This window comes from Hyperolius riggenbachi, chromosome 3 (assembly GCF_040937935.1).
Source record: "Hyperolius riggenbachi isolate aHypRig1 chromosome 3, aHypRig1.pri, whole genome shotgun sequence".
NCBI lineage: Eukaryota > Metazoa > Chordata > Amphibia > Anura > Hyperoliidae > Hyperolius > Hyperolius riggenbachi.
Genome location: NC_090648.1, coordinates 96,689,093 through 96,712,345, shown reverse-complemented (window position 1 = coordinate 96,712,345; position 23,253 = coordinate 96,689,093). Strand labels below are relative to the sequence as shown.

The window sequence follows — 23,253 nt, the reverse complement described above, 5'->3', positions numbered from 1 at the left end:
TATAGGTAGCCAGGTATAGGTGGTGCCCCAGTATAGGTAGCAAGCTATAGGCGCCCCAGTATAAGTAGCCAAGTATAGGTGGTGCCCCAGTATAGGAAGCCAGGTGCAAGTGGTGTCCTCAATAAAGGTAGCCAAGTATAGGTGGTGCCCCAGTATAGGTAGCCAGGGATAGGTGGTGCCCCAGTGTAGGTAGCTAGGTATAGGTGGTTCTAGCACCAGTATAGGTAGCCAGGTATAGGTGGTGGCCCAGTATAGGTAGCCTGTAGCCAGATATAGTTGGTGCCCCAGTATAGAAAGTCTGCTGTAGCGGGCACATGCAGCCCTTCCAGCACTTTTGGGGGCCAGAAGCATGGTAATCCGACCCCGAATTATTCCTCCATAAGAAGGGGGGTAACTCTTATCCATTGCCATGATGTCGACAGCCATTGACATGGTGCCAGTACCGGTCTCTCCAGCCCGGCCTGCCCCACAACTGTCAGCTTACCACCCAACCATCCTATGCTGGGTTTGCCATGACGTCATCAGTCTCCACCTTCGACCTACAGGTTGAATTTCACTGGGGAGACAACGCTGGAATAAGGACATAAGGGGAGGGTTTCTTTAAGTAAAATTTGCATGTGTAAGTTGAGTGGTGGGAAGACTGTGGCAGAGAAGGCAGGGGCGTAACTAGAACTCACTGGGCCCCCCTGCGAAACTTTAAATGTGCTTCCCCCCCAACTCCCATCCCCTCTCTTTCTGCACAGGTAAACTGAGAAACCATGTTATTCAATCGGCTATTGTTCACTTGAGTGGGTTTTCCTCATGCAGACAAAAACAGACAGCGATGAAGCACTGCACACGTTTTCTCTATCAATTCAATTAGCTTATGTGATAAAACGTGCATGCTTACACACATATAGTTACACATGGTGTGCAGAAAACGCATACAGAAAACCAACAGACGAATGTGCTCCCAGCCTAGGCTTATTACACTCACTCTGTCCTCCTCTGATGGAGCAGAGCTATCTCTGCTCCAGCATCACTACAGTACACAGCACTTGGGGAGGGGTAGAGAGCTTGTGGGCTGGGCATTGTACAGAAGAGGCTGCTGCGCACTCAACAGGCACTGTCTACAAATCTTTGTATGATTCCTTATCAGTGGCTGAGCAGATGCAGTCATTAGAGTAATTTTTCAGAGAATAGAAAGCTTTTTCTCTCCATGCCCAGACTCCTCAAGCATTACTACAGTACACAGCACTTGGGGAGGGATAGAAAGGCTGGGGGTAGAACAATGCTGTACACAAGACCCTGTTGAACTCAAATTGCATCTGCTCAGCTTCACTTTGTTTTTAAGTCAACTTAAAGGTTTAAATACAGAAGCACATTGATTGCTATAGTCAAAATGTATTTTTTTCATACAAATATAAAGAAAAATCCTCCATAGTCTTCTAATATTAATAATTTTCCTTACACCCCTTTTAACCAGTCCTCATTAGCATGGTTGAAGTGAGCCAGCGTGAACGTGCATAGGGAAATTACACTAACGTGATTGGTTGTAGTAATAATATGACCACACTATTAAGCCAATTAGAATGCTTCAAGTTGTAGATGTTGCTGGGATTGGAGAACTGTTCCCTATGGACTTTCACGTTGGCTCGCCTCAACTATACTAGCTCCCTCTTTTAGCCAGGCCTAGCTCTATTGCACACGTTATCCAAGCTTTGCTGCAAATTTCTTCTGTTTGTTCATTTTTTAGTTCTTTGATGTACTGATCAGAGATTGGAAAAACCCAGAGAGATGTGGATCAGCAGCCGGTAAATCCCATATTATTGAAAAAATACAGGTCTGTAAAAGTATCTCTATGTGTTATAATAATTTGCTCTTCTGTCTTTTCCTATCCTGGGTAATGAGTTCTTATTAGCTGTTTTGCTACGTCCTTTTAAAGCACTCATGTGAAACTTTGGCCTGCAGAGCCACCAGATTTGGCCCCCAAGTGGTTTCCCACTTTGCATTATGTTTTGCTCACTCCAGACCACCAGAGAGTCTATATTGGAGGTGAAGCCCTAGATCTCTAAGGAAGGCATTTGGGGGAGGGAGGGGGAAAGCACTAGACACCAGATAACTGTAACAAACTTATTTGGTGTGGTCTCTGGAGGCTGTTCTGATAATGTGGAGCAGGTGGAGGAAGCTTCCTCTTCCTCTTTGGTCAATTGCATCCCCGGCTCCCCTGTAGACGTGAATCATCCCCGGCTCCCCTGTAGATGTGGGTCGGCGTGTTGTTTCTGGCAGGACGCGCGCAGCTCAGAGCTGCCTTTATAGGCTGAGGGGGTGTGTCTGATGGGTTGTCAGCTGTGATGTCATCAGCTGACACCTTATTGCAGGAGGTGCTGTCAATTCTGGGGGCTGGGCTTTTTCTCTGCCTCTTGGGTATTTAAGGCCAGAGTATTCACTTGCTCGTTGGCCTTGATACTAATCAGTACGCTGGTTCTTGGGCCTTATCCTAGTGAGATAGTTGTTTGAGAGCTACATTTCATATATTGCGCATCAGCCCAATATATATGTACAGTCAGTTTAGAACTGTGTAATATATATATATATATATTGTAATTATAGTAATTATTGTATTTCTGTGTATGATCCGGCAAGTCCACCACTCTGATTAAAGTTTCATCCCTTTGCGATCTAGCGCAGCGCTGTACAGAGGACAGCCTTGTCACTTAAAGAGACACTGAAGCGAAAAAAAAAATATGATATAGTGAATTGGTTGTGTACTATGAATAATTACTAGAAGATTAGCAGCAAAGAAAATATTCTCATACTTTTATTTTCAGGTATATAGTGTTTTTTCTAACATTGCATCATTCTATAATATGTGCAGATTACACAACACTCAGCATTCAAAATGAGTCTTTAAGAGCAGTCTGTAAACTAATGAACTCTCCTCTGCCAGAGGAAAAGTAAATAGTCCAGGAACAGTTGAGATGATAAAAGTCAGATAACAGCCCTCTCCACGACTAACTTAGTCGGAGAGCTTAATGGCTTGTTTGCATAGAGATAACAACTGGAGTTTCTCAACTCTTCCTGTACTGGAAACCATTACACTGATGTATCTGATCTTAATGTTTTATTTCTTAGCTGTACTACACATACAAATCATAATATCATCATTTTTTTTCGCTTCAGTGTCTCTTTAACTGTCCCTCCAAACAGCTCACAATCTAATTTCTATCATAGGCATATGCCTATGTATGCATACCTCCCAACTTTTTGAGATGAGAAAGAGGGACACTTAACCTCCTTGGCGGTATGAAAAATACCGCCAGGAGGGAGCGCAGCAGTTTTTTTTTAAAAATTTTTTTTTTAATCATGTAGCGAGCCGAGGGCTCGCTACATGATAGCCGCTGCTGAGCGGCACCCCCCCGCCCGCTTCGATCGCCTTCGGCGATCTCCGATCAGGAAATCCTGTTCATAGAACGGGATTTCCTGGAGGGCTTCCCCCGTCGCCATGGCGACGGGGCGGGATGACGTCACTGACGTCGGGACGTCATTGGGAGTCCCGGGCCACCCCTCGGCGCTGCCTGGCACTGATTGGCCAGGCAGCGCTGGGGTCTGGAGGGGGGGGGGGCCCGCGCCGCAGCAGATAGCGGCGATCGGGCAGGGGCCGGCGGCGATCAGAGTGCTGGCGCAGCTAGCAAAGTGCTAGCTGCGTCCAGCAAAAAAAAAAATTATTAAAATCGGCCCAGCAGGGCCTGAGCGGCACCCTCCGGCGGCTTACCCCGTGTCACACACGGGGTTACCGCCAAGGAGGTTAAGCCATGCCCCTGCCACACCCCCTGATCACGCCCCGTCACACCCCTAGTCATGCATACCATAAAGATTTCATAAGAAAAATATGTTGTTTTATAATTCAAACTACACTGGTCCTTTCTGTCCTGGTTCATTTTCCTTCATGGTAACATTTTAAAATGAGTAATATATCAATTTAAAGGTACAGACTAACCAGCAAGCTCATGGTGACCCAGAATATCAATTTAAAGGATAGGAATAAAGTTTAGAGTCAATCAAACACATTTTTTAGTAGATAAATATATATATTTACATAGAAAGAGGGACAACGTCCTTAAACAGGGACAAATGAGGAGGAAAGAGGGACAGGGCTCCCAAAGAGGGACTGTCCCTCCAAAAGAGGGACAGTTGGGAGCTATGTGTATGTATTGTATAGAGTATGTATGGTAGTCTGGGGCTAATTTAGGAGGGGAGGAGGGAATAACATAAAAACTTTTTTTTAATTATCTTTTTTAATTAATTAAAAAAAAAATCTAAATTGCAGCATCAATCAGATACCTCCAAAAGAAAGCTTTATTTGTGAGAAGAAAAGGAGGTAACATTAATTTGGGTACTAAGTTGTATGATCGAGCAATAAACAGTTAAAGTTGTGAGGTGTGTGCTGAATTGTAAAAAATGGCCTTGTCACTAGGGGGGTATAAACCCCTGGCCCTCAAGAGGTTAAAGTGAACTGAGCACTACTAGAAAAAATGTTTTAAGTGAACCTCCGATAAGAGGTTCTTAACTGAGTGTGCCCTTGAGGGACAGCATCATTAATTACCTACAGGGTTCTGGTCCCCCCATCCAACTGGGATGTGCCATCTTCTCCTCAGACTTGCCACAGTGACCGCAGTTTATATCGCTTGGCAGTGTTGAGTGAATGTGAGATGAAGTCCGTGAATGAGAGTACAGAGAATTAGACCTTAATATGTCATTCATGTCGGGACTGACGCGTGGGTGACTGGTGAACGTGTGTTCCCTGGGCCAATCAAAGTGCCTGTATAAAAATGAACATGACTCTAATCAGGAGCCTTGTTCATTTTTAATAACGAAAGTAAAATTTAAAGTAAATTTAAAAGTGATTGAACACTTCCTGGTAACTTCCAGGATAGTATATAACGCCATCTTGGGGCCAAAAAGTAAAAATAAAGAAAAAAATGAATATATTACAAAATAAATTTAATAATTTTTAACCCCTAATTAACCAACCCCCTCCTCCATTACCAAAATGAAACAATTGTAAAAGTGACGTCTTGTAAAAGAAATACATAAATAGTTACCTTATGGACTTCGTTTTTTAATATGTATGTCACAAAGGTATATTAGTGTTACATTTGCAAATAATGGCTTGTAATTATTGATGGAATACAGCGAGAAAGCAAAATATACAAAACCAAAAAAGCTCACCTTTATTTCTAAATAATATATTGTCACCATACATTGTAATAGGATTATAATTGTCAGGATCTCTTCTGTAGCATGTTCTGTCGCTTGCAGTGGAGCTGCAACTGGGCAGTTCTGACTTGTTTGCTTGCATTCGGTTGCGCATTTGCAGTGAGTCTTATTGTCATTTGCAATCACTCTGCAGTTCAGGATGCTGTCAGGATTCCTCCTATGGTTTGCTGCAGTTGAACTGCAGCCAGATAGCCCTGGATTTCCTACATGCATGTTGTTGCATAGTACTGCATGTATTTGTTATGATAGTCTTTCAGCTAGCAAATGGTAATCAAGCCAACTCAGGATTGAATGATTACCATTCAGCTGTGTGGAAATTTGCATACCTGCATCTATTGGCTGATGCAGGCATAAAAGTCTGCCTCCCATTTCATACCCCGCCCGTCATAGTGGTCAATACGCTGATCTGCTGGGCACCTTGTTACTCTGTATAGTTCTGTTATTGTAGTTCTATGCGACCTTATTACTTGTGCTTTAGCTAGTTTCTTGATAAATATATATGCAGACTTGCTATATTTATCCGTTAGTTGAGCCGTATGGTATTTTTCTGTATTTTTGTGTATTGCCTTGTTTCCATGCCTGATGGACGTTCGCTGCATCCGTGGTGGGTCAGTGAAGTCCACTATCCTGATAGCTTGGATTCTGCCATGACCACGTTAGCGACTGGTAGTATTCCTGCTACTCTAGTTTCAGGGAACGTAACTATAGGCTGCGGTTGCTATTAGTTATGTTCTTTCCTGTGGTCTTGCCTGTGTGGATGCTTGCTAGTGACTGGTTGTTGACCTGCTTGCGCTGCTTCTGTGGACGTGACTGTGAGCAGCGGTTGCTACTAGTTACGCTCCAATCTATAGTTCTGTCTTGTACCTGTCTGAATGCTTGCTATCGCTAGGGCAGTGCTTAGTCTTGCAAGTGTTCCGTCTTTCTTTCTTGTATCTGTTTTGTTACTTAGCCAGAGGCTCAGACGGCATCTGCCCTGGGCAACAGTCAGTCAGTCAGTCTGTCTGTTCGTTCTTTGTCTGGTTACTCAGACCATAGGCAGCGCAACATCGCACTGCGCTGCCATTGTGTCTTATTTGTAGCGATATCGGAAGCCCAGAGCTGCAGTTACTCTGGGCAACCTGTGTAGCCTCTTCCATTATTCAGCTACTAGCCTTGTTGCTCTGGGTGGACCCCGAGGTATCACAATAATTTAAATGTTTTGATAGCCAGGACAAATGGTAAAATAAAATATGTGGGTTTTATATATAGTAGCATTGCTTATTAAAACTAAAGGGGGTGGAATTGGAGATTATTTTTTTTTTCTTGTTTTTCCCTATAAAATGCATAGAAAGTAATTCGTGAAAACAAGTATCACCTCCAAAATGCTTAATTTGTGGTGAAAAAAGCAAGCTATAGATCATTTAGGTGTGATAAGTAGCGATAAAGTTATTGGTGAATGAATGGGAGGATTGATGAAATGTGAAAATTGCTTCCAGAGACTAAGACATACCAGAGACTCATGCTTGGAACACACGGATCGTATTTGAGGCAGATAGATGGCTCGATAGATAATTTCCGACATGTCCGATCTCCCGCCCGATCGTTTGCCGCTCAATTTCTGATAGCAGTGAATGGAAAAAGATTAAAAAAAAAAAAAAAGCGTAAGATAAGAGAATCGACTGCAGAATCGAGCAGCAAAAACGATCGAGCGGAGAATCGAGAGGCAAAAACGAACTGTGTATGCCCAGCATAAAACAAATGTAAACGTGGGTACTCTATTGCTAATGCCTGATTTGCTGATGGGAGCTGCGCTAGTTCTACTTTACATTGACGTACAACAATAAACATTCTGCATTATAGCATTTCGTTCCTGTTTGTTTTTCTGTGTTGCCGTATCTCCAGGTCCGGATTTAGGCCAAGGTTACCTAGGCCATGGCCTAGGGCACCACAGGAGCAGGGGCACCACAGGAGCAGGGACACCAAAGCAGCAGGCTAAACTGCAAGCTTGCAAATGCTGCAATACAGGGAGATCAGGCGAGCGCCTGACCATGGTACTCTGCTGCCAGCCACCTGTGCAGCAGCCATCTTGCTCTGTGTGCACGTTTGCATTGTGGCCGGCGGCTATGGACTTGGGCAGCATTGGAGATGGAAAGGAAGAGGAAGCGTCTGCACTGGAGACAAGTGGATAAATGTGTGAAACTGATGACTGCTGCGGTGTGAAGACGAGCTGGCTACCTATACTGAAGGGGTTGGGAAAAGGAGGGATTAAGGGAGTCATCTGGCAACCTATACGGGAGGGAAAGGGGGGGAGGCGTCATCTGGCTACCTATACTGGGGGTCGTCAGGCTACCTATACTAGAGAGAAGGGGGAGGGGTCATCTGGCTACCTATACTGGAGGGAATGGGGGAGGGGTCATCTCGCTACTTATACCGAAGGGGGACGGCTGGTGACAGTGGCCTTGGGCGGTAAAGAGTACAAATCCGGCCCTGTGTATCTCTTGTTCTCCATTACCCTCTGTTGACCTCCATTCGTAAATTAGACTCTTCCATAGAGAATCATTGTGCGCAGTATGTAGTAATAATAATAATAATGTATATACCTGTGTTATTACTAGGAGGCTCAAGGGGACAGGGACAGAGTTTTAGCTGCTCTACAAAAAGGTACTGTCCGGTGTGTGCTGATGCCACATCCCAGCCATGCCATAGCTGGAGGAGGATCAGGATGCCTAGATGGTAAGTAAACGTTCTGTCCATTGTATCTCCTGCTCCACTGAACACTGAATACATCAATTTGTGTGTAAGGATGGACAGTACACAGCCAGGGCAGTTTCTAGGCTAAATGGCTATCAGGGTTGGTATGGAAAAATGTTTGCTTCCCTCTACAGCAACCCCTAACAAACATTTCTGTGCAACCAAATTAGAGTATTCACTGTTACTTTAAGAGTTAAACATCCATATGTCCCCTATATATCCGAATTAATGTGCACTCATATATTGTGTGCCTTCCATGGGCATAACTACAATTCATAGGGCCCCCAGCAAGACTTTGATGGGGCCCTCAATGTTCACACCCTTTCCCTTGCCTCCCCTTAGTGACCCTCACAATCTGGGGACCTCTCATTTAAGGGTCGTAAAACAAGTGGCGGACATCATAATCTTTACACCCATAACAACTGTAGCCACAAAAACACCTGATCTGAAGGATGGGCCACTTTATTGGAGGATGGGAAAGTTAGTAAGGGCTCCTCCTTTACAGCTCTGCAGCCCCCCCCCCCCCCCCCCGGCAGTTACAGGTACTGCTTCCCTGTGGTTACAGCTCTGGTGTCCTCCAGATACTGGAATTACAGAGGAACTGAACTAAAGAAGAGCTTTGAAGATATTGCACCCACAGAATTATAAATAGAAAATACAACAATACAGTGGCGTAACTAGAAATCACTGGGCCCCCCTGCAAAACTTTGGGTGGGGCCCCTCCCCCTGCACACTGAATAGGGACTGTCTACAAATCTTTGTCTACAAAACTTTATATGATTCGATATCAGTGGCTGAGCAGATGCAGTCATTAGAACAATTGTGCAGAGAGCAGAACGTTTTTTCTCTACTTGCCCTTCGTTGTCAGTCTCAGGACGGGGCTCCCTGTAGCTTCTGGGCCCCCCTGCGGCTGCATCCCTTGCAGGGTCTATTGTTACGCCCCTGCAACAATACTACCTAGCTTCTCCTTAAAATTTCTGACAACTAGGTTGCTGCATCAAATTAAGGCTACCTTCCTCAGAGGCTACCTGTGCAAAATCGCAAAGGCAAACTGCAAAAACAAATGCAAAAGCATGTCATTCTTTTCAGCAATTTTGTTTGTGTTTGCGATTTTGAAAACCTGTGAACCATGCACTGTGAACCTGCCTTGGCAGTATGTCCTTGGGGGTCGAGGCTTCACCACTTAGTAATATATCCTTTTCACTTCAGATTTCATTTAACTTGCTAGAGAGCCAGGGACAACCTACTAGTATTGCTTGGCTCACCAATATTTCACGGCATTTATTATCACTATGCAAGTATTGTTTTTTTTTTGTTTTTTTTTTATAAATGTATTCTGTGTTTGAATTGTTTTCTCAGACATGGATTTAGATTTCCAGAGGAGTTTGAACACATACTTGTCAACTGTAGTAAGCAGAGCAAAAGTACACGCCCCATTCGATGAGTTCAGCTGTACTATGACATGCAGTCAAATGGCTACTAAGATCAAGGTTGGTATCAGAAAAGCTTATGAAACTGTCCATTAAGAGCAGAGATGACCCAAGCAAGTCTACCTAAGATACGCACAGAGGTATGCACATGTTGGATCCACATACCTCTGTCTCTGTGTGTTGTCCGTTCCCCTTGGTCTCCATAATCACTCCTTGAAAAGTTTGACTTTTGGCTGAAGTCCCATTTTCAGACAGGAGGAGGCAGGATTGCTGCTATGTTTCCTCCTATCACCCTCCCATCCCCTCCTCTTCCCTGCACCATTTATACCTGATAAGAGAAGGGAAGGAGGGTGGTAGGAAGGAACATCACAGCACACTTGCCTCTTCCTGTCTGGAATTTTGACTTTAGCTAAAAGTCAAACTTTTCTAGGGGTGATTACAGGGCAGAGAGGGAACTAGGAGAGAAATGGACAGAACACAGTGGTATGGGGATCCAGCATGAACATCCCTTTGTGCTTACCTTAGGTATCCTTGCTCCACTCAGGTATACTTTAACTATGAAGACATCCAAAACAAACCAAAAATGACTGTTAAAATGTAGGCTCATCATTACTTGAGAGGTGATAGGACTGCTTATTTGGATAAAGTGGGAGGTTATGGAAAAAGGAAGCTGGTGGGGTTTGATCATCTAATCCATAACCCACCAGCCTGCTGCTCAGGGACTTGGGGCAGCTGTGAAGCCATCAGAGAACTCTATTACTACTACAAGCTGTGACAGCTATATTGAAATCCTGTTATTTTCATTGTACTTCAACAGCCAGAGCTGTGCTAGTCTTGAAAAGGCTGTTTACAGAAGAGTTGAACAGGCTGACCATAGCAGAGTTTATATGGCCTGCTGTTAGCTTATATGAATGTTCAGTGGTTCAGTGTGGAATACCAGTACAGTCATGGAACAGGAAAGCATAACAGAGATCACTTAAAGAAAACCTGTAGTGAAAAAAAAAGTTCCCTTGGGGGGTACTCACCTCAGTAGGGAGAAACATCTGGACCCTATCGAGGCTTCCCCCGTCCTTCTGTGTCCCACGGCGGTCTCGCTGCAGCCCACGGAACGCACAGGCGTCAATTGTCAGGCTGTGCAATATTTACCTTTCCAGGCTCCAGCGGGGGGCGCTGTTGTGGCTCTGCTGACGGAGATAGGCGAAAATAGCCGATCTCCGTCGGGTCCGCTCTACTGATCGGCCGGACGGAGATCGGCTATTTTCGCCTATCTCCGTGCAGAGAGCGGACACTGTGCCTGCGCTGGAGCCAAGGAGGTAAATATTTACATCCCCGCCGTTCCGGGAGGATTTTCACCACCGCCGTGGGACCGAGTAGGAAGGGGGAAGCCTCGATAGGATGCGGAGGCTTCCCCCACCCGAGGTGAGTACCCCCCCCCCAGGGGAGTTTTTTTCATTACAGATTGTCTTTAAAGGAGTTATCAGCGAAAATGAATAAAATAAGTGCTACTTACCCAGGACTGCGCCTGCACAGTCTGCTCCAGCCCACGTGACTGACAGCGCCGCTCGCGCAGGCGCAGTACAGGCTGACCTGGAGGTTGGCCTGACGTCATCGCTGGGGCCTGGGAGCGAGCTGCAGCGTATGGCTGCGGGCAGGGCTGCGGCGAGGGACATGCTGGGAGCTTGGGGCTGGAGGAAGCCCCCGGTAAGTAGCACTTATTTTATTCATTTACCCTGCTAACTCCTTTAATCTTTTTCCCACTTTACTTATGCAAGTCTGGGCTGCAGAGCCATCAAATGTGACCCACATGTGGTTTTCCCACTATTTGGCATTAGACTGAGGCCCCATTTACACTTAATCAGTTGCTCTCATTTGTAACTGAAAGGACAACTGATTTTCAAAGTAATGTCCATGTTTTCCTAGGGCTCAGTTCCTACTATATGCATTTTAACTGAAAGATTTTTCATAATGCACTGCTATGGAGATGAAAAAAAAAGAGTAACAACTGATTAAGCGTAAATGTAGCTTAAAGCAGTGCAAAAGCACTAGACACCTGGGAACTTTAAAGGGGGGGCACACTGTTTAGGGGTTGGAAAAGGGTTTAGATTATTATTATTAAACTAGACACCAGGGAACTGTATAGGGAAGGGTGGGGGCCGCTACACACCAGGGAACTGTATAGGGGAGGGTGGGGGCCACTAGACACCAGGGAACTGTATAGGGAAGGGAGGGGGCCGCTACACACCAGGGAACTGTATAGGGGAGGGTGGGGGCCACTAGACACCAGGGAACTGTATAGGGAAGGGAGGGGGCCGCTACACACCAGGGAACTGTACAGGGGAGGGAGGACCACACGACATCAGGGAATTGTATCAGAGAGCGAGGATGGATTAGCCTCCAGGGAACTGTATAGGGGAGGGAGGGGGAAAGCACTAGACATCAGGGCCCATTTGCAATTACATTTTTCTCCTGAGTTTTCTCCTAAGTGATATTTTAAAAATTGTCAATAAACCGCCCTTTAGGCCAGCAGCAAGAAAATACTCAAAATAATTTTGATAGTACTTTTTCACCTACGTTTTTTGATACTTTTTCAGTTGCAAAGTGCTGAAAAGTTATTTTAAATAGAAGACGAAAAAATATCTCCTGAGAGAAAACTCAGGAGAATAAGTTAATGTAGGGAGGGTAGAAAAAGGTTGGGAGGAAACCGGGAGCCCAATCTGGTGTAGTATCGTAGGGTGAGTGAGTCGGAAAAGCAATCTATGCATCAGATATACTCACAAAGGTGGGTTGCGTAAGGCACCACTGCGATGCGCATGTAGGGAAGTACCCTCCCCACTCGGCCTTATGTCTAGGTATAGATGGTCGCCGCTCCTGAAAAAAGTCCACCTTCCAAGGTGGTAACCCCTGGCTCGTGGTGAATCGTGAGGGAGGGTAGGAGGTGCCAAGTTAATTTCACAAGAAACTGAATAGAGGAGGGAGGGGGGATACTAGACACCAGTGAATTGTATAGAGGAGGGGGCCATTAGACACCAGGGAACGTTAAAAGGGTGGGAGGTTTCCACTAGACATTGAGGCTGGCCCGCTACTTGGTCCCAGCGTTCAATTTCGAGTCACTTTATTTGAGTTTGGCACCCCTGGTTTACGTGATGGGGGTCAGGTATAGGGCTGAATATACTTTTACGCTTTATAGTTATTTGTTATGTATTTGTGCTCTTTAATGTTCTATCTTTACAGATGTGTGTGGATTATTTGCAACGTATAGGAAACTGCTCCAGGCCTTCAGAGGTGAGAACTGCATAACTAACAAGCTAATACTTCAAAAAATACTCCGTTTTCTGGTAAAGAAAATTAAAAACTGTCTATGAAACAACTTATAGTGTCAAGGATCAATCAGTGATTCAGCCAGAAGTCATCTTTTGATGGTGGTCCTACAGTCTAAAATTATTTAAAGCACACCTGATGTGAGAATGATATGGAGGCTGCCATATTTATTTCCTTTTAAACAATACAAGTTCCCTGGCATCCTGCTGATCTCTTTGGCATCAGTAGTGTCTGAATAAGACACCAGAAACAAGCATGTAGCTAATCCAGTCAGACTTCAATCAGATACATCTGATCAGCATGCTTGTTCAGGGTCTATGGCTAAATGAAAAATATATACAAAAGAGGGCAAGGATTAACCAGTATATGCTGCTCAACTGCAAATTGTATTGATACAATATCATAAAGCCATACAATTGGTAATAACTAGTGGAAAGTTACAATGAACTACAAAATCGCTGCATATATGAGCTCAAGACTCATCTATAGATGCATTCAACAGGTAACAAAAGGTAATAACTGCCTATATATTATAAATAGCAACCAATAAATATAATAGGCATCTCCTGTAACCATCCTGGGAGGTCATCTGTAAACATAGAATAAGGGTAGACATATAGATTACAACCACTCATAGAGGGAAACAGGACACTGACCAGTATGATCTATAGTGAAGCACCAAGTAAAAAACCACCATGCTGCAATAGCAATTAATTACTACATTTTTTGTACTATAAGACTCACTTTTTCTCCCCCAAAAGTGGGGGGAAAAGTCACTGCGTCTTATAAGCCAAATGCAGGGAGTTCCTGACTTGTGAACACCTGTCAATACGCACCTCCAACCTGTCGCAATGTCGGGGACTCTCTGTTCTGTGCCCATGAGGAGGAGGACACGGGGACACAAAGGGGCATAGAGGACACAAGGAGAACATTCATGAGCAGTTCAATGTGGGGAAAAAATGAGCTAAAGAGAGATTTTCATAGTATGTAATTGCTCCATAGTGTTGGATTCCCAATTCTTTGATCAGTAAACGGGACATATGGTCATAAGTTGCATACAGTCCCATATATAGGATACAGTCAGTCGCAATTACACATTGCTGGTATTTGAATCTATAAGCACTATGAGTTGATGCAACGTCACACTACGCAATCTACGCAACTGAATTTTGTTTGATGCCGCCATGCTGCTTTCCACGCCGCTATTGCATGTTGCACACGAGCGGCTAATGCCAGCATAGAAGAGGGAACTGGAGGCTACTACGCTGCCAGACTGTTTGGAGTCTTCAGGTCAGATAAGCAAATTGAGCATAGCTGTTGTTACAAAAACTGTTGTTACTCTATCATCCAATAGCGCTTTAGAGATCATAGCACTGGGACTGTATATGGCTAAGGATAGGCGCTAGTATCTTTCCTTTACTTTGGGCAATATCACAGACTGCCTAATTATTGCTTACTACTGCCACACCTCATAGTAAGACAACATGTACATAATACGTTGTGGCACTGCTACTACTAAGCACCTCTGACCTATCCTACCACGCCTATATGTTAATAATATCCAAGCAATGTGGGGTCCCGCTTTGTGGTAGTGAGATGTGATGTATAGAGGATGATGTAAATCTACAGTGGATTTTGCTTTATAGATATGGACCTGTGCATTAACCTCCCTGGCGGTCTATTAAAAACCACCAGGGGGCAGCGCTGCCGGTTTTTTGATTTTTTTTTTTAAAATCATGTAGCGAGCCTAGGGCTCGCTACATGATAGCCGCTGCTCAGCAGCATCCCCCCCAGCCCCTCCGATCGCCTCCGGCGATAGGCGATCAGGAAATCCCGTTCAAAGAACAGGATTTCCTGGAGGGCTTCCCCCGTCGCCATGGCGATGGGGCGGGATGACGTCACAGACGTCGTGACGTCTAAGGGAGTCCCGATCCACCCCTTAGCGCTGCCTGGCGCTGATAGGCCAGGCAGCGCAGGGGTCTAGGGGGGGGGGGTTCCGCGGCGACGCGGATAGCGGCGAATCGGCGCGGGGCGGCGGCGATCGGTGTGCTGACGCAGCTAGCAAAGTTACCGCCAGGAAGGTTAAATACTGTACATCACATGGGTAGTTGCGCATGACTCCTTGCCGGGTTAGGCAGCTAACAGAGCCACCAGCGGGAGAATGGAGGGTATCCAAAGGACGACAAGGGACCTCGCGGGCTACGGGAGGGGGGGGGGGGGGGCTGGAGGAGCTCAGTATTGCATTTTTTAGGTTTGTTCAGGGTCACTTTAAAGAGGAACTTCAGCCTAAACAAACATACTGTCATTAAGTTACATTAGTTATGTAAATTAAAATAGATAAGTAATATAATTTCTTACCCACCCTGTTTTAAAAGAACAGGCAAATGTTTGTGATTTCATGACGGCAGCCATCTTTTTGGTTGAAAGAAGGTGACAGGGAGCATGAGACAACTCCCCAACTGTCCAGTGTCCTGATCAACCCACCCAGTTGCTAGCAAACAAGAACAACAACATCAGAAATCCCATCATGCTTTGCACAGTGTCGGAGGAAAAATGCCCGGGCAGTTTTCTTTGATGGGGCGGAGCTTAGCTTCTGTGCAGCTAAAAATGAGGTTTTGGTAAGAAAAACAAAGTTTTGGTGCTGTAAAACTGTGCTGCTGAGTAGGTTTTTAGTCTGGAGGTTTATTTTAAGGTCATTACTGACTATTGCTTTATTTAAAATCAGCATTTTGCATTGCATCCTATGACAGCTTTCTTTTATTTTTGTGCATCCACAGCTGTGTGATAAGCTAAGCGTACAGGTGAATAAAGGAACTGATGAGAAGATGGAAAGCATAATAATAAGGTTTAAAGATTTTCTACAGAATCAGGTAAAAAAACATGTCAAACAGCGAAAGGGTTACAACTCAAAGGGCCCTTTTCCACTAAAGCGTTTGCGATTGCTGAATCGCAAATCGCTAGCAATTTTAAAATCGCTAGGGTTTGCTAAATAACATAGGAATCGCGGTAGGTAATTTACACTACCGCGATTCGACTTTTAGAAAAACGCGATCACGCCGCAGACCGATTATTGCCGCGATTTTGCTATGCAATGCAGTACATAGCAAAATCGCAATCATCAGGGGGAAAAAAAAAGGACTTTGCTGAATCGCAATCGCTAGCGTTTAGCGCAAACGCTAGCGATTGGTAGTGGAAAAGGGCCCTAACTGTGTGAAAGGATTTGGATTGAGTTGTGTGTAGGTTTCTTATTCAGGCAGGACCAATAAACGTAAAGGGTTTCAAAAGCTCGCTTGGGCACTAAGTGGTATTATTGTAATATAGAGTGCTTGCTGATGACTAATATGGAACAATACTGATCAGCTGACAAATCTAAATTATTGCATTTACAGTATTCATGTTTTAGGCCTCGAAATGCCGTACTTTCCATTACCATAGAAAGTAAACAAAATATGCAAAATATCACTCAGAACTAATGCAGGCAGAGACACCAGCTTGAGAGAATTATTAATGCAGCTGTTCTCAACATATCTGAAGTTATTCAGATATGTCACATCACACCAAATATTCAGATTTCCGCGACACATCACATATTTACAGTATAATAGAAAAATAGTAACAATAAATTATAATCATGAAATAAATAGGGTGCATTATCCTAAATACTTTCAGGAATATACATACATACATCCTAAATACTTTCAGGAATATACATACCTAAATACTTTCAGGAATATAAATAAAGAGTGGGCCTGCTGAACCTAAGGGCCCTTTCACACTGGGTGCGGCATCTTTACCTCACCACACCGCAGGGCAATGAAAGTCTATGGGGTAGTTCATACTACCCAAGGTGCTGTGCACTGCACCGGAAGTGCCCTATCTAACGAGATCACATACCTATGTTGTTGGGCGGCTCCTGGGATGGTGTGTGAGGGATCGGAAGTCGTGTCAGTCTATGGCGACGTGCATGTTTTTAAACAACACACTGCAGTTTTTCACATTGCACATGCACGGAAGCGTATTTTAGCAACATGCTTCTGCGCACGTCATTAATTGGCCAACAGGAAGTGAGTCCATGGAAAGTTGTTGAACGGATGAACTGTGTGCTCAGCAAGCAGTTATCAGGCAGCAGTGAGCAGTTACCAGGCAGCAGTAGGCAGTTGCCAGGCAGCAGTAGGCAGTTGCCAGGCAGCAGTAGGCTGTTGCCAGGCAGCAGCAAGCAATTGTGAGAGTTTGAGAGGCATTTCTCTTCCTATCAATTGTCCGTGGAAAAAAAGCCTTGTTCTCATCCATACTGAACTTAGCTGCTAGCCTAATCCACTATTCCTTTTGCTCCACAACTGCTGCTCCTCTCTGCCTGGCTCTGCTCTGCCTGCCAACTATGCAATAAAGACTCAGGCTAAAGTCAACTGAAAAAACAACGTACCTATGATGAGGGAAGGCTCTGGGTCCTATAAAGCCTTCCTGTTCCTCTCATCGTTCCCTTGTTCCAGCATTGTCATACATTGAGTCCCCTGCAGCAGTAGGCTTCAGAAATCTTTGGGAGCTCAAATGCTCCTGAAGAATGGTGGCTCCGTGCTGCGCATGCATGAGCGCATCAAGAGTACGTTCATACAGGCACATTACGGGGCCGCCCGTCTTCAGGAGCACTCTAGCTCACGGATATTTCCGAAGCCTCCCCTGGCGTCACATAGCAATATTCGACCAATCGGGTTGACGGCGCTGGAAGGAGGGGACCGCTCTATAGTAACCAGAGCCTTTCCTCTACATAGGTAAGAATTTGTTTTTTTTGTTTTTTCCCCCTCCAAGTTGTCGCAACTTGGAGGGAGATGTATTTTGGGGTCTGGCAGCCACCAGAGCCCCGAATTACCACTTTGTGCCCTGCGCAGCATAGCATTGCTGCTATGGCGCGCCCAGTTTCGGCGCTTGGCTCTCAAATCCACGCGCCCAAAACTGCTGATTCAGAAATAACACCTGCCCGACTTCGGTTACACCCAGGCCTTGTAGGTGCAAGATATAGCGACTGAGGGCGAGAAAGCCAGAGTACCACTAAAGCAAACAAGACTATGCAGCTGGGTGATATTAGGTAGTAGAGCGGAATGCTCTCGTGGAGGAAGTTACACAGATCACACTTGGAGCTATGGACAAGGGAGCAAGATTGCACAGAGCGACCGCCGCTCTGAGCTTTCGATAACCGCCATAAATAAACAAGACACAATGGTTGCACAGTGCGACAGTAGCAGTGAGCATCTGATGCCCATCACACTGAGTAACAAGGACAGACAACAGACAGACAGACAGACGGAATGCTTGCAAATCTAATCGCTCCCTCGGCAATAGCAAACGTCCACACTGACACAGACAAGACAAACAAGTAGGAGCGTAACTAATAGCAAACGCAGCTTATAGTTACGTCCATAGGAACAGGACTGGCAGGAACAGACAGACAGGAGGATTGTTTGTCAATCTAATTTCTGCCCCAGTAATAGCAAACATCCACACTGGCATTGACATGACAAACAAGAAGGAGCGTAACTAATAGCAACCACTGCTACAGTCACGTCCACAGGAACAGGACCAGCAGGAATACTACCAGTCACCAATGTGGTGATGGCAGAATCCAAGCTATTAGGGTACAGCGAACGTCCAAGCAAGCAAGACAAGGTTAAACAATGCGATACACAATACACAATTCACATGAATGAACCAGCTAAGGTAGAGCTGAAAGCTATGACAGGCAAGATCTGAAAGGAAGAAAAGGCTTTTCTATGGACATCAGCCAATGAGGGCAGACATGCAAATTCCCACACAGCTGAATGGTAATCACTCAATCCTGTGTTAGTCTGATTGAAGGCTGCAAGCTGACAGCAAAAGGAAAGGTTTTCCATTACAAATGCGAGCAATTATGCAGCAAAATGCATACAGGGAATTCAGAGCTGCCTGGCTGCAGTTCACCTGCAGCAAGTCAGCAGGACATGCTATAGGACAGAGCCTGACACCTTTTATTTCGCAAAGCACGACTGGGTCATGCCCGGAATTGGTTTTAGCAACAAATAGGCACAAAAATTGGCGATTAACATTGATTGTCAGTGACACAGATAATAAGAAGATAAGTTACAGCAGCATCAGTAAAAGACAGTGAGAAAAGGACAGTGCAAGAGAAAGATAGAGACATTTTCATTGATCAAACATTGATTGGGAAAGGCTGTTCTTATCACGATAGAGTGTGTGGCGAACACAGAGGAAATGTAGAAGAGGGACTGTGTGGGCAACGGCCGCATAGCTTGGTGCTGCATCGAGCGGTATAAAGCTAGCACTTCTGCAGAAAGCCAGTTAAATGATCAATATCAGATGGGTATCAGTAATTATCTTTATCTGTGGTTAATCACACTTTCCTGGCAGAAAATGGCTTCTGAGAGCTTGGAAGAGATATAAAAGGGTAAACTGTTCATAGATGTTAGCTCTGGTATACTTCAATGAATGTGTTATTGAGCAGAGATGAAACAGTAAAAACTAAAAAGTAGATATAAATATAAAATAAAAATGTGGGATGTCTTCTAAAAAGGTAATTCTTAGAAGAAAGAGGATAGATACAATAGTTTCTCATCAGTTAATTTTCACCTCGGTATTCTTTTAGGCTGTTACAAATCTATTGCTAATGTACTTTTCTCTCCTATTATTTTAATAGCCTTTGCTGATATTACCAAGCCATCTAAAAGATAAGATTCAAAAAAATGTCTCCGAGTGCCTGGAAGAATATGAGGAGTGTCTGCTTCTAAGCCGATATGAGTTACGCATAAATAAATCAGAGAAGCTGCTGTGTCGTCTGTTACATGAAGGAGAAATGTTCTGTGAAGAAAAGAAAAAGAATCTAAAGGATAAAGGATATACAGTATTCACATTTGCTGTTAAAACTGCAGTTACAGCTGTGGCATGCCAACTGCTCATGCCAGTGGCAGCTCCAGCGGCAGCCGCAGGTTGGTCTGCAGGATGGTTCACAGGATGGTTCCCAGGGTGGTTTGCAGCTGCACCTGCAGCACCAGCAACATACGCAAGGGTAGCAATTGGGGCAGTTGGGACAGCAGCTGCTGCTGTGCAAGCAGGTGCCGGATATTTGTTGAGATTGGGAAGGCTATGGTAATGCGAAATGGTAGACATAGACTAGACTTTAACGTCGCATCAAATGCAACGTCCCACTGGGAAAGAGGCCTAATTGTGAAAAAAAAGAATGGATATTGCAAACAATTTTCTGCTTTCAGTAGGCATGAGATTTCATTCTGGCTTTTCGTGCACATCTACAACGACTTACAACAAAGCCAGTCAAGCCCAGGAGCTTCTTGTTATTTAGCTGGCAACTGGTCAATCAACCAGCAGCTTTGGGGCTTGATTGACTCACATTTCAAGTCACTGGCGATTTCCATGGAAAGTTGGAATTAAATCTTATCAGTAATCATGAGTAAATGCTCGTACACACGCTTACATCATTTCTTTAGAATATTCAGAGATAATTATGACAGACTAAACTCTAGTGATATAAGGTTGATCCGGCCGAGCTGAATATTATACAGTTTTGCAAAATGGCTAGATTTTGCAAAAAAAAAAGTTCAAGCTTACTGTGAGGAGGGTTTTCCTTTTCACTCGCATGACATTATGCTGGGCCAAAGGCAGGTAGGATAATTATATAAGCAATGAGGAGATGGGAGACGGTTGGCTTTTATTTTTTTTAAACATATATTATGCAAGACTGTAAGACCACTTTAAAGTGAGTATGAAGTGTATATAAAAACAATAAACAAATACTCACCTTAGGAGAGGGAAGTCTCACTTCCGTTGCTGTGGGAGGCTTCAGCAATCTCCGGGAGCCCGAGTGCTCCTGAAGTCGGCTGCTCCATGCTGCAGATGCGCAAGCATGGATTCTCGCAAATGCGCAGTACGGAGCGGCCGTCTTAGGGAGCACTCGGGCTTCCGGAGTTTGCTGAAGCCTTCCACAGCGGCAAAAGTGAGCAGTCTCCGACCCGTCGCAAACACAGTGCTTGAAAGTGGGGACCGTAGGAGAAACAGGAAGACTCTATAGGATCTAGAGCCTTCCCTCTCCTTAGGGGAATATCTGTTTTTTGTTTTTATATACACTTCAGACTCCCTTTAACCACCTTGCTTTCCTTGGTTTTTACCTCTTAAAGAAAACCGGAGACCAATGATACTTACATTTTTATACATACCTGGGGCTTCCTCCAGCCCCATGGGAACGGATCGCTCCCACATCGCCGTCCTCTGCTGCCTGCAGCTCCGGTATCGGGTCCTGTTACTTCAACCAGTCGTGGCAAGTCTGCGCAAGAGGAAGTGCGCTCTTTATGTATCTCTCCAGCGGCCACTGGACATGACAGCTTCAGAGGATGTCATGCCAATGGCACCCTGGGACATGTGTTCTGGGCATGTCTGAAGGCTTCTTTGTTCTGGTCCAAACTGCTTTAAAGGTAACCTAAAACAAAGCTTAAATGCTCAAAAATTCTACTAGTAGGGTTTAAGTTGGGCTTGGTCAAGCACAGGCTGACACAGCGTATTGCTAATTGGCAAGACGCACATCGCTACTAACTGGCGCTCTTTCCTTCTGCACTGTGCTCAGGAAGATAGATTCCACTATTGTCTCTGAGCGCATTAACCTCATTAGCGGTAATCCCGAGTCAGGCTCGGGTCGGAAAGCCACAGAACAGGGTGGTAAGCCTGAGCCTGAGTGAGTTTCATGCAGGAGCTGCTGCAGACCACTCTGAAGTATGCTTTTTCTTCTTGTTTTTAGGGTCTAAAAGCTTATGAAAAAATTGTATGGCTTTTAGATCCTAAATCTGCAAATAATCATAACGCTAGGGAGGTTAATGTAATAATGCTGACCTGGTGGATGAGCTCCACAAAACATGAGACCTGTGATCTCTTTTAAGGGAGAAACAGCAAATGGAATTTGATGAGGTTGCAATGGGATCTCTTGGGAGGCTGGGTTGTGTGAGGTGTGATAGGGAATACTTAAATGCTGGCTGGCTAATATATAGCGGGTGATGAACCTGAACAATTTCAAATGTTTGTTCTTTGTTCACTACAGTAATGCGAGAATATGTATAATCTTATATACTGACCTTCAACTGATGCATAATTGAGCTATGTTTGTTATTTCTCTCTATTGTTAATGAGAAATGTGCACTTTTATTGTACGGTTATAATTTAAAAATAAAAGAGATTTTAAAAACTATATATATATTATTTGGCTTATACCAATTAGCACATATGCCATATTTTACCACTAGTTGGGTATGTAGCGCAGCATTATCGCCAGTCTGTGTGTCTATAGTGACTGCATGTGATCTCCATGGCGCAGAGTTTGCGGACCCCAATGCTGTACAGATACACTGATAGGTAACAGTATAGCGTTGCATCTATAAAGCATTGGGTCCCTGAACTGTTGCCCTATTGATCGAATCCTACTGCTATGGGCAGTAGCCATTACAGGTGACCATGAATCTTAAAGGGACCCTGAGCAGACATTAAAATGGGCAAATTAACCTACCTGGGGCTTCCTTCAGCACCTCGTAGTTGATTGAGTTTCTCAGAGTCCTCCAGGCTCCCTCCATTCTGCCCCCAGCAGCTCCATTAACCACATAACGACCGCCCCCAGCCGATGGGCGGCGGCAAAGTCTGGGCCCAAACGACCGCAATACGCCCATCGGCGGGGGCGGCTGCGGGAGTGGCTATGCGGCGATCGCGTCATTCGTGACGCGATCAGCCGCCGGGGACTGGCTCCGCCCCCCGTTCGCCGTAACCCGCCGGCCGTTCGGAAGCGCCGGCGGGTTACTGGCATCCGGATCGCCGCTGCAACAGTGTATAATAGGCTTTGTAATGTATACAAAGCCTATTATACTGGCTGCCTCCTGCCCTGGTGGTCCCAGTGTCCGAGGGACCACCAGGGCAGGCTGCAGCCACCCTAGTCTGCACCAAACACACTGATTTCCCCCCCCCCTGCCCCCTGATCGCCCACAGCACCCCTCAGACCCCCCCCTGCCCACCCCCCAGACCACTGTTTGCACCCAGTCACCCTCCTAATCACCCATCAATCACTCCCTGTCACTATCTGTCAACGCTATTTTTTTTTTAAGTCCCTAATCTGCCCCCTACTCCCTCCTGATCACCCCCCCACCCCTCAGATTCTCCCCAGACCCCCCCCAGACCCCCCCCCCCCCCCGTGTACTGTATGCATCTATCCCCCCTGATCACCTGTCAATCACCTGTCAATCACCTGTCAATCACCTGTCAATCACCCGTCAATCACCCCCTGTCACTGCCACCCATCAATCAGCCCCTGATCTGCCCCTTGCGGGCAATCTGATCACCCCCCCACACCAATAGATCGCCCGCAGATCCGACATCAGATCACCTCCCAAATCCATTGTTTACATCTATTCTCTCCTCTAAACACCCACTAATTACCCATCAATCACCCCCTATCACCACCTGTCACTGTTACCCATCAGATTAG

The 23,253-nt window shown here is 45.2% G+C and overlaps 1 protein-coding gene across 2 annotated transcripts in view; it reads left to right on the top strand.

Annotated features, from left to right (window-relative positions):
• LOC137562862 (RING finger protein 112-like) overlaps positions 1 to 21,950 on the top strand; it is an 80,282-nt gene extending 58,332 nt beyond the window's left edge. For both annotated transcript variants that reach the window (XM_068274634.1, XM_068274633.1), the window contains 6 exons: positions 1,736 to 1,822; positions 7,854 to 7,971; positions 9,349 to 9,479; positions 12,651 to 12,701; positions 15,515 to 15,607; positions 19,423 to 21,950. In XM_068274634.1, the coding sequence (XP_068130735.1) occupies positions 1,736 to 1,822; positions 7,854 to 7,971; positions 9,349 to 9,479; positions 12,651 to 12,701; positions 15,515 to 15,607; positions 19,423 to 19,875 (933 nt within the window). In that variant the 3' untranslated portion in view covers positions 19,876 to 21,950. The remainder of the gene's footprint in view (positions 1 to 1,735; positions 1,823 to 7,853; positions 7,972 to 9,348; positions 9,480 to 12,650; positions 12,702 to 15,514; positions 15,608 to 19,422) is intronic.
• Positions 21,951 to 23,253: the final 1,303 nt, after the last annotated feature.